Source organism: Austrofundulus limnaeus, unplaced genomic scaffold (genome assembly GCF_001266775.1).
Source record: "Austrofundulus limnaeus strain Quisiro unplaced genomic scaffold, Austrofundulus_limnaeus-1.0 Scaffold165, whole genome shotgun sequence".
Classification (NCBI taxonomy): Eukaryota; Metazoa; Chordata; class Actinopteri; order Cyprinodontiformes; family Rivulidae; genus Austrofundulus; species Austrofundulus limnaeus.
This window is the reverse complement of record NW_013952567.1, coordinates 937,914-947,285: the sequence shown is the minus strand read 5'-3', so window position 1 is coordinate 947,285 and position 9,372 is coordinate 937,914. Positions and strand designations below refer to the sequence as shown.

The following is a 9,372-nucleotide window of genomic DNA, read 5'->3' as shown; positions in this document are numbered from 1 at the left end:
GTCTTTCTGTTTTCTAGTGCACAACATTTTATTAGACTTTTATTTTGGTAAAATATAAAAAAAAATCAAAAAATGCAAATCCCACTTTATACTTTATTATAATAAATATGTTTGTTTGCTGATTGTGTTCTATAACTGAAACACCAAATGCTGTAAAATTTGATCATGTGTATGTTTAAACAGAGAAAACCACGAGTGATACCCAATCCAGTCCCCACATCTCCCACCAGCAGCACCCCAGAGCCCGACATCAGCACTGTACCCCAAGACAACGCCACCATCCCCAACTCTGCACTACAGGCTCCCACTGGTACGGTCCAGGGCAGAAAACATTATCATTCCCTGTGTTATAGTTTGAAATGATAAATGGATCAAAGACTGGCTCAGTTTGTCACGTAATGTTTTAGCTGCAAAACACAGATAATAGAGAAGTTCAGCAATTTGACATCGAAGTAGAGCTAAATCAAAATATATCGGTCCATGTTGAGCCTGTGAGTTTTTGTCTTTATAGTTTGTGTGTACCTGAATAAGTWCGGCAAAGTGGGACCCCACCTGGACCAGAGGCGAATCCAGCACCTTCCAGATCACTTTGGTCCGGGTCGAGCTTCCTCAGTTCTTCAGCAGTGTGTTCAGGCTTGTGTGGACTCTGCCTACAACCAGGGTACTGTTTTCTCCTGCCTCAAGCCTGGGCAAGGKGGAGAGGTCATTTCAGGTGAGGATAGTTAAAAAAAACAAAAAACCTTAAGCTAAAATTTGAAGAGAAACTTTTATTAACCATTCTTTTTATTCTGTTGTGCATTGTCCAGCATTTTTTGAAAAGCAGCAGCACACCCTGACGCTCCCTACAGTCAGCAGTGTCACCTACGTCCTCCGTTTCCTGGAAAAACTTTGCCACAACCTTCACTGTGACCCTCTGTTTGGCAGCCAGCCTGTAGCCAGAGGAAATCTGCACTATGACAGTCACTCATACACTACAGGTCAGAAACAGCTGAGCTTTAATTCTGTATTCTCAATTACATCTAGGCCCAGAAAATGTTTAGCATTTTGTTGTTGACTTTGAGGTAGCCAACAATTGTGTAGTTAAAGCAATCTTCTGATTTGTATTGTTGTCACTAGATGCAGATTATCTGGTCTGGTATTTAGATTTTTGGATTGGCAATTAGGCAGAAAAATTCATAGATGGAATTTTTTTATTTAAATTTTTTACACTTACTGTACGCTTGATAGAGATTGGTCTACTTATTTGTATCTTTATCACATTCAGCTTCTTCCATCCATCTTTATGTAGCACAACAGCCTCTGGCTACAGTATATCAGCTGTTTTTCTCTCCTCTATGATGATTTTAGAGAGAAGAAGTTTTGGAAACAGTCTGACCACAGGCTCAGTCCAAAGCACCAAGCGCTTCCATCAGGACTTCAACGGTCCCCTGTCTCAGAAACTAGCAAAAATCCCTCGACACTCTACTAATGGTAAGAAGATTAATACAGTTTTATGTCCCTTGTGCTTCCCTATATTTATGTTTTGTTAAATATTTATGTTTTGTATTTATATTTATGTTTGATTTACAATTTTTGACATTAATTTCTTGATTTGATGTTTCAATTCTTCGTTGCTTATGTGTAATTATGTTTTTCTGTTTCATTTTATTCTTTCCATCATTTTATACTGTTCATGGTTGTACAGCACCTTGTGAATATATTTCTCTGAAAGGCGCTTTATAAATAAAACTTTACTTACTTATGTGAATCTATAACAGAAACCTTGTTTTTATATACAAAATATGTGTAATATAGTTATCTCAGAAAAATGTAATTAAAAGGYTGAGTAATGCGGAAAAGGTAACCTTTCCCAACGATTTTATTTGTGTTGCTGGGATCAGCTCTAGGTTTTATTATATTTTCCAAATACAATAGATTTAGTGGTAATGAGGTGGGTGTATATAATAAGCACCTCCGAGTTCCTAATCTACTACATTTTATGTAAGGTGTTTAATTTTCAAATATGACTGCTCTGACTTGTCCAGTTAAGCTTTAATAATCATATAAAAGAGGTAGTTAAAACACATGCTCCCATAGTTGGGGATGGAGTGGTATTAKGTTTTGGAGCAGAGGTTAATCATTTAATCATCTTCCAATTTCCTTTAATTTTAATTAAGCTAATGGAATATTTGAAGAGATTTCTATAAAAAGCTAACATCCCCTCTTAAAACACTCGTGTACTTTTACTGAAGAGCATAACACACTCACAAATCACTATTATTCTTGTGCTGTTAAAGCAGTTTTACTGTGATCAATCTGTTTTTACTGTGTGGAGTCGACTTTCTCCATTTCAAATCTGCACCATTATTTTATGTTACTGACGAGGCTTCTGTTTCATCCACAGGTGAGTCTCTCAGTGAGAACAGTGTTGCAGCACCAGAGCACTTAAAGAAGATTACCGTCTCTCCAAATTTGCCAGGATTGACACCTGGTCTCAGATCTCCTTCCAAGCTGCTGCATCATAACAACTCTACGGGTAGGAGGATTAGCTTAAAGCTAAAGACAAGGCTTTCAAACTTCAGTGACAGATGTAGTGTTTTAATGAACCATTCATTACAAAAGAAATATGAACCAACCAATAGGACCAACTAAATAACCGACTGTGTTTTTGAGGATTTAAATCTGGGCTTTTGCTGTTGCAGGTTCAGGCAGTTTTCGAGAAGGCCCCAGACCCAGCGGTCAGGATCCAAATCTGTGGACTGTAGAGGAAGTCATGAAATATATTCGGGATATTGACCCCGTTCTGGCTCCACATGCTGACCTTTTTAGAAAACATGTACGTATACAGCAGGATCTGGTACTTTTTTAAAATAACTTTACTTATATGTACCACTTGAACTCTTCCAGTAGACAGAACATATAAAACGTGTTTTGTATAGTACTTTAAGTGCGACCTATTTGGGTGGATTTGCAAAAAAAACAAACACTGGTTTCTTCTTTCCTTTCAGGAGATTGACGGTAAAGCCCTCTTGTTGCTGCGCAGTGAGGTGATGATGAAATACATGGGTTTGAAACTAGGCCCCGCCCTCAAACTCACCTTCCACATCGACAAACTCAAGCGAGCATGAAGACCCAGCTGCAACCTTTAAAAGGACTTTTCTTCCACCCCAACTCCCTTTTCTAGAGTCAGTATAGCATGCACTTCATATCAGACATATACTGACGGCTCACGTGTAGCAACTTCCTGCTAATCCCTGTCTCTGATCTCCGTTTTCTTTTTGTTCTTGCCTCATATAATGAGGAATGTTCATTTTGTGTAGCACAATCCAACTCCAAGGCAGCACGGGATATGTGAGATTATCCACTGACTGTTTTGCATTTTAGTATAACTTGAAGATTCATGTGGCCATTTCAAATGTTTAAGGTTTTACAGCCTGATAACACTAAGTTACATTTATCCTGTACATTTCATATTTTTTACTTCATGAATATATGGACTAGTATTTTTCAATAAAATGTGTTTTGGGTTATGTGAAAAGGGCAGAAACCCTAAAGAAAGGAAACACTCATCCCAGTATTTGGGACATTTTCTATGGTCTCACTTTGAGGTATACCTTTTGCAATTACATGATAAAATCATGGTGGGYAAATAACATGTTTTATAAGTGTTAAATGATAAACCTTTATTCTAAAAATACTGCCACAAGGAATCAGTTTTATTATCTTGTTCTGAATGTTTACAATACATTGTCATGTATGTTATTTGTACTTTTTTAGTTTTTATACTATAATACTGTTTTTATGTAAAAATAAAAAAACTCATACTCAACATGTTCAATAAATGTATAATTCTGTAATGTTAACTCTTTTCTGTTAAATCTGTTGCACAATTTTTTTGTTCAATATTTAAATTAAATTATCTGTTAACGTTCCTGGGCCATTTTGTAAAGATTTATTGATTACAAACAAACAAGTTTAATCGTTTGAGTTTAATTGCAAAGCATAGGTCACCAGCAGGGGGCAGCACTAACATGTCCACTTTTCATTCTGTTCTTCCTTGTTGTTTCTCCCAAAACTCACTGATGCAGTACCATGGGTGGCCATCTCTCCATCTGCTTGTCTCAGTGTGATCATGTGATATTTTTATACCATGTAGCTACTTCATGTGGTTGTTTCCATTATTAGTGTTTCATCCATTTTTTTCTCCTGAGTTATTCCGTTAAATTTCAGCTTTAAAAATAATCCCCCTCAGGTATGTTTTAGGAATGAGAAAATAATTTGTGTCTGAGGTGTTTTTTTATTCTTCCCAGCGTTCAATTACCTTTTTTCCCCTGACAAAGCTGTGGCTGCTCCTTCAGCAAGAAATTCTAAACCCATAATTATGCAAATACGGCTAATTTTACATACAAGATGTTTCCTGCTTGATTGAAGAGCCATTTAAAATGTTTGTGCAAAGAATGCTTCAGGTTTTTACATCATACTTACATAAGCTGCCTATTGAACCAGGAGTGACTTCGAAATGATGAACAATAAATTGGTCGTTTGCATTCTGGCAGGCTTAACAAAAAGAAATTAGCAGCTTTTGACTAAGTCATTTGAGGGAAAAAAAAAGGTGTCAAACTTGCTACATTAATTCAGAAAAAAATACTTGAAAGAGGGTAATATTTAAACAATAACAAAACTGTCAAAAAATCTAATAAATATTTTATGACCTCTGTAATTAGCTGTCCACCAGGCTGATTTTGCTATGTCAAAACAAAGGTTTGTATTAAATATTACAAATTCCCACCACAAAATTTCAATTATATATAAATCTGGATTTTAACTTGTATTCTGTAAGCCTATACCTTTTTACTGTACATGAAACTTGTGCTTACAATCTATCTTTTTGGGTCAACAATAACTTTATTATGATGTTAAGTTTATAATGAAATCAGTAAATGTCTTTAATCAACCTCAAATGATCAGACTTGCAGTCTGTTAGCTTCTGATTAAAATGTCCAGGTAAAAAAGAAAACAAATCAAATGAGCCTGTGTGTGAATTAAGCAGCTGCTTTCCAGTAATAAAGCTCATCTGTGATCCTGAACATACAGCAGAAACAGCCAACATTACCAAAATGTTCTACCTGCAGTGTCAGTAAAATGTCTAGTGCCTTGGGCAGCAACACAACATCACAACATTTCAGTGGGCTCAGTTCAGAGTCAGCAGGATTCTGAGCTTGCTAATTCATATAAACAATGATTCCAGAGCTTAAGGTTGGCAAATKAAATGTCACACGGTAAAACGGTACCATCATGATTTAAGTTTGTGTGTTTCAAATATAACTTTATGTCATTAGACACACAAAATACATAGAATCATGTGTAGCACAAAAAGTAAGGAAGTTTGTGCTTGATTGCTTTTTGTTTATCTTATAACATTGTAAAACCTGTTCATTTCCCTTTTAAAAGTTACCACATTTGTAAGGAATATGCACATGTGGGATGAGCAGTTGAGATGAGTATGTGGGTTGTGCACATGAAAAAAAAAAGTCAAATCTTCTCTGACATCTTCATCTTCTTCCACTTATCTGTCCCCAGCGACACTTTCCAGCTCGTCCTGGGGGACCCCGAGGTGTTCCCAGGCCAAAGAYGATGCATAAACCCTCCAACGAGTCCTGGGTCTTCGCTGAGGCCTCCTACCAGTGGGACGTGCCTGGAACACCCCTAAAGGGAGGCGTCCAGAAGGCATCCTAATCAGATGCCCAGACCCCCTCAACTGACTCCTTTCGATGTGGAGGAGCAGCGGCTCTATACGCCGAGCTCCCCCCGGATGACGGAGCTCCTCACCCTCTCTCTAAGGCTGAGCCCGGCCACCCTACACAGGAAGCTCATTTCAGCAGCTTGTATCTGGGATCTCATCCGTTCGGTCATGATCCACGCCTCATGACCATATGAGGGTTGGAACGAAGACAGACCAATAAATTGAGAGCTTTGCCTTTCGACTCAGCTATTTCTTCGCCATAATCAAGTGAAGCAACGCCCTCATTACTGAGGACGAGGCCCTGATTCGTCGATCCATCTCCCACTCCATCCTATCATCACTTCTGAACAAAACACCCAGGTACTTAAACTCCTCCACTTGGGGCAGAGAGCTAAAGGGGGCATTCCACCCTTTTTCTGGTCGAGAACCATGGCCTCAGAGGAACTGACTTTCATCCCAGTCGTTTCACGCTCGGCTGCGAACCGCCCCAGTGCACGCTGATGGRCTTGGTCCAAAGACTCAAACAGAACCACATCATCTGCATAGAGCAGAGATGAGACTCCATGGTTCCCAACCCATCTTCTCTGCCAAACAGCTTGTTTTGTTGTTGCTATTGACACTTGTTTTGAACTTTTGGTARCCCAGGGGCTGCCAATCAGATAAGATTTGTTGCCAAAAAGCCTTGTTACAACAAAGAAATAATCTACCAAACACAAATTTCCTTAATTTTTTATACTAAGTATAGTTGCTATAGCATTTCTGCTGCATTCTGTGGCAATTCATGTGGGAATTTCCTATTATTTCTGCCAGAATAAGCCTAAGTAGGGACTTCTATTTTGACTAATGGTGGGACGGCTGTGGTGGAGTGSTTAGGGGGGTRGTCCTGGAACTGGAAGGTTGCCGGTTTGATCCCCCGTCCAGCRGTTTCGGTCGTTGTGTCCTTGGGGTAAGACACTTCACCTGCTTGCCTACTGATGGTGGTCAGAAGGTCCGGTGGTGCCGGTGCATGGCAGCCCCATCCCTGTCAGTGTGCCCCAGGGCAGCTGTGGCTGTAGCTTACTGCCATCAGTGTGTGAATGTGTTTGAATGGGTGAATGTCTGAAGTGTCAAGGGGCCTTGGGGTCCAAGTGGACTTGATAAGGCGCTATACAAGTTCAAGCCATTTACCATTCTAAAATACTGTACAATATGAGCAACTGCTAATAAATGTTTCAAACTGAAGTTGTTTAAAAATGGCAGTAATATGCTTTGGTCTCATTAGCTCATGAGATTGGTCAGAGTTAAACTCTATTCCTCCAAACTGGGGTTGTTCACAGTTATCTATAACAGGTAAGATATTACTGTTTTTATTCGCATAGTTTAAATAAGGTGGCTACAGTCTGTWATTTTATTAAATCTGTTTAATCATGTTTAATCCAATCAGAACCSCAGTTTATCATAACATGATAAAGGTAAGGACATGAATGAGCATGAAGGATTCATTTTATTTTATACATAAATGTGTTGATTAAAAGTCAAATAGTCAAAGCTTGTGTTCCTTTTCTCCAAACAACGGCATCATTTCTGCACAGCAGCGACCAAGGTTTTATTGATTAAAACATTTCTGAGCAGACAGGCACATTAAAGACCTTCTCGTACGATTACCTGTCATCCATTTCTGTTTCTGGTAAATGTTGTTATTCTCATCCACAAGTGACAAGTCTACTGAACACGTGGGCCAAGATTTACTTCAACTGAAGCAACTCTGCGCCCGACAGAAAGGTCTAACCACACCCTGTGACTCAAAACAGGAAAGCGTACCGCAAAGTGTTGAAAACGGTGACCAAATCCGTTACAGTTAGTTAGAAACATGAATGCATTGCTGTGTGTGTGCGAGAGCATATGACACACACACAATCTGTGCTGTATTTGTTATGCTCTGACACATGTGACGAGCGGGGAGCTCGTGGCTGATGCCTGAGCTTGTTGATGTGTAATAGTAGCCAGTGTGTTTTGGACCAAGCCTGTACTATTTATAGAAATAACAGCTCCTTGTGATGCATGTTGTTTTTTGCGAGGGCTGTGAAGTCAGGCTTCGTAGTTCTTAACATGACTGTGGGATTTTATTTAACAGCTCTTGTTTTGATGGTTTTGTTGCTATTGCCACACAGAATCATACTTGGGAAAATCCTGCCCGATATTTACAATTAATGCCTTGCAAACCTCTGTCCTACTGTCACTGCGTTGTCTGCATCAGATAAAGAGTTTCGTTGTGTGTAAATGGAAGTTTTGCAGAGCTTGCAGCTGAGGCATACATACCTGTGAGAATAAAAGGACTTTCCCAGGTCTGTAGGTATCGTGTTATGGCACAGAAATGCCACATTTTCTGCTGAACAAGCTTGGCATGTTGCATTCRGCAGACTATTGTGAACGCAGTCTGAGAGACTTCTCCTCAGTGAGAACCAGAATTCTCAGAATGTCCTTCTGAAGCCAGGTTTGAAATGGAAATGGGAGTCTTGGTGTACATTTGAAAACCACAAAATGTCTCTCTTCAAATGATCATCACATTAATTCAGATGGCTGTCTTAGATACTTTGATAATAAGCCTGAACTAACAAAAAAAAAAAACCTCTAATATTATTGTACGAATGCTTATAAAACATCCACACTATTGAGGTCCATGTTTTTTGGCACATACATCTCATTACGCAATTTTTGTGCTATTTTGACATTATGCATCAAAATGTTTAGCTCCTTCAGGACATTCCAGCTATGACTGCTATTACTTCAGCAATTTATATTTTTTGAGATATTTAGTTTTCTGCCATTTTTTCATTGAAAATGAATGGAGCTGACTTCAACACCCTTAAAACCTCTGAAAATGTGTATATACAGTATCTACTGTACTTTCACCTTTTGTTCTGGTTCTGCTATTTTAAACTCCTTTGGACAAATTTCTGCTTCATTTGGCTGATATTTAGCTGATTTTAGCTTTGTTTTACTTTTTTAGCTATCATTCTGACTTACTTTTCTTCAGCTAAATATTTTTTACGCTTCTTTCAGCAGCTTTCTGCAGACTTTAGCTGATTTTGAGGTTTTAGCTACTGTTCAGCCAATTTGAGCTTTTTTCGGCTAATGTCACCTTTATGTGATAATTTTAGCTTTTTACAGCTTAATTCAGCAAATGTGCTTTCTTTATTTGTTTTAATTTCAGCTACTGTTTTAAATCTATTTTTAGGATATTTTCGCTATTCAGCAACAGTCGTTCAGCATTTAGCATTCACACCATATGTTCGCAGGAAATGCAAATTCTGTAGTTATTTTATTCTTTTCTGAATTTGTGCCTTTTTAGCCACTCAGTTATCGAATTGTTCTGTTCATTCAGGAAATGGGTGCTATGCCATGTGTTTTTTAAGCATTTAACTTTTTTCACAAATAGTTCTCACATAAAAATACATAGTTCTCTTTTGTATCTGCTTTAGCACATTGCTGTTTTATCTTCTTATGCTACTTTTCGATACCTTCCACTAATTTTAGATTTTAGCTAGTCTCCTGGAGAGCTGCCACAAACGGTTATTTTAATTATCGATTAATCACTGATTATTTATTCGATTAGTCGACTAATCGGATCATACGTTAATTGAATATAAAACATAGAGCTTACCATGTCA

At 38.3% G+C, this 9,372-nt stretch overlaps 1 protein-coding gene across 3 annotated transcripts in view; it reads left to right on the top strand.

The window, feature by feature from the left end:
- LOC106523763 (Scm polycomb group protein homolog 1) overlaps positions 1-3,911 on the top strand; it is a 16,019-nt gene extending 12,108 nt beyond the window's left edge. For all 3 annotated transcript variants that reach the window (XM_014017304.1, XM_014017306.1, XM_014017305.1), the window contains 7 exons: positions 184-310; positions 512-712; positions 807-977; positions 1,348-1,470; positions 2,384-2,515; positions 2,682-2,815; positions 2,988-3,911. In XM_014017304.1, coding sequence (XP_013872758.1) covers positions 184-310; positions 512-712; positions 807-977; positions 1,348-1,470; positions 2,384-2,515; positions 2,682-2,815; positions 2,988-3,107 — 1,008 coding nt within the window. In that variant the 3' untranslated portion in view covers positions 3,108-3,911. The remainder of the gene's footprint in view (positions 1-183; positions 311-511; positions 713-806; positions 978-1,347; positions 1,471-2,383; positions 2,516-2,681; positions 2,816-2,987) is intronic.
- The last annotated feature ends 5,461 nt before the right edge of the window (positions 3,912-9,372 follow it).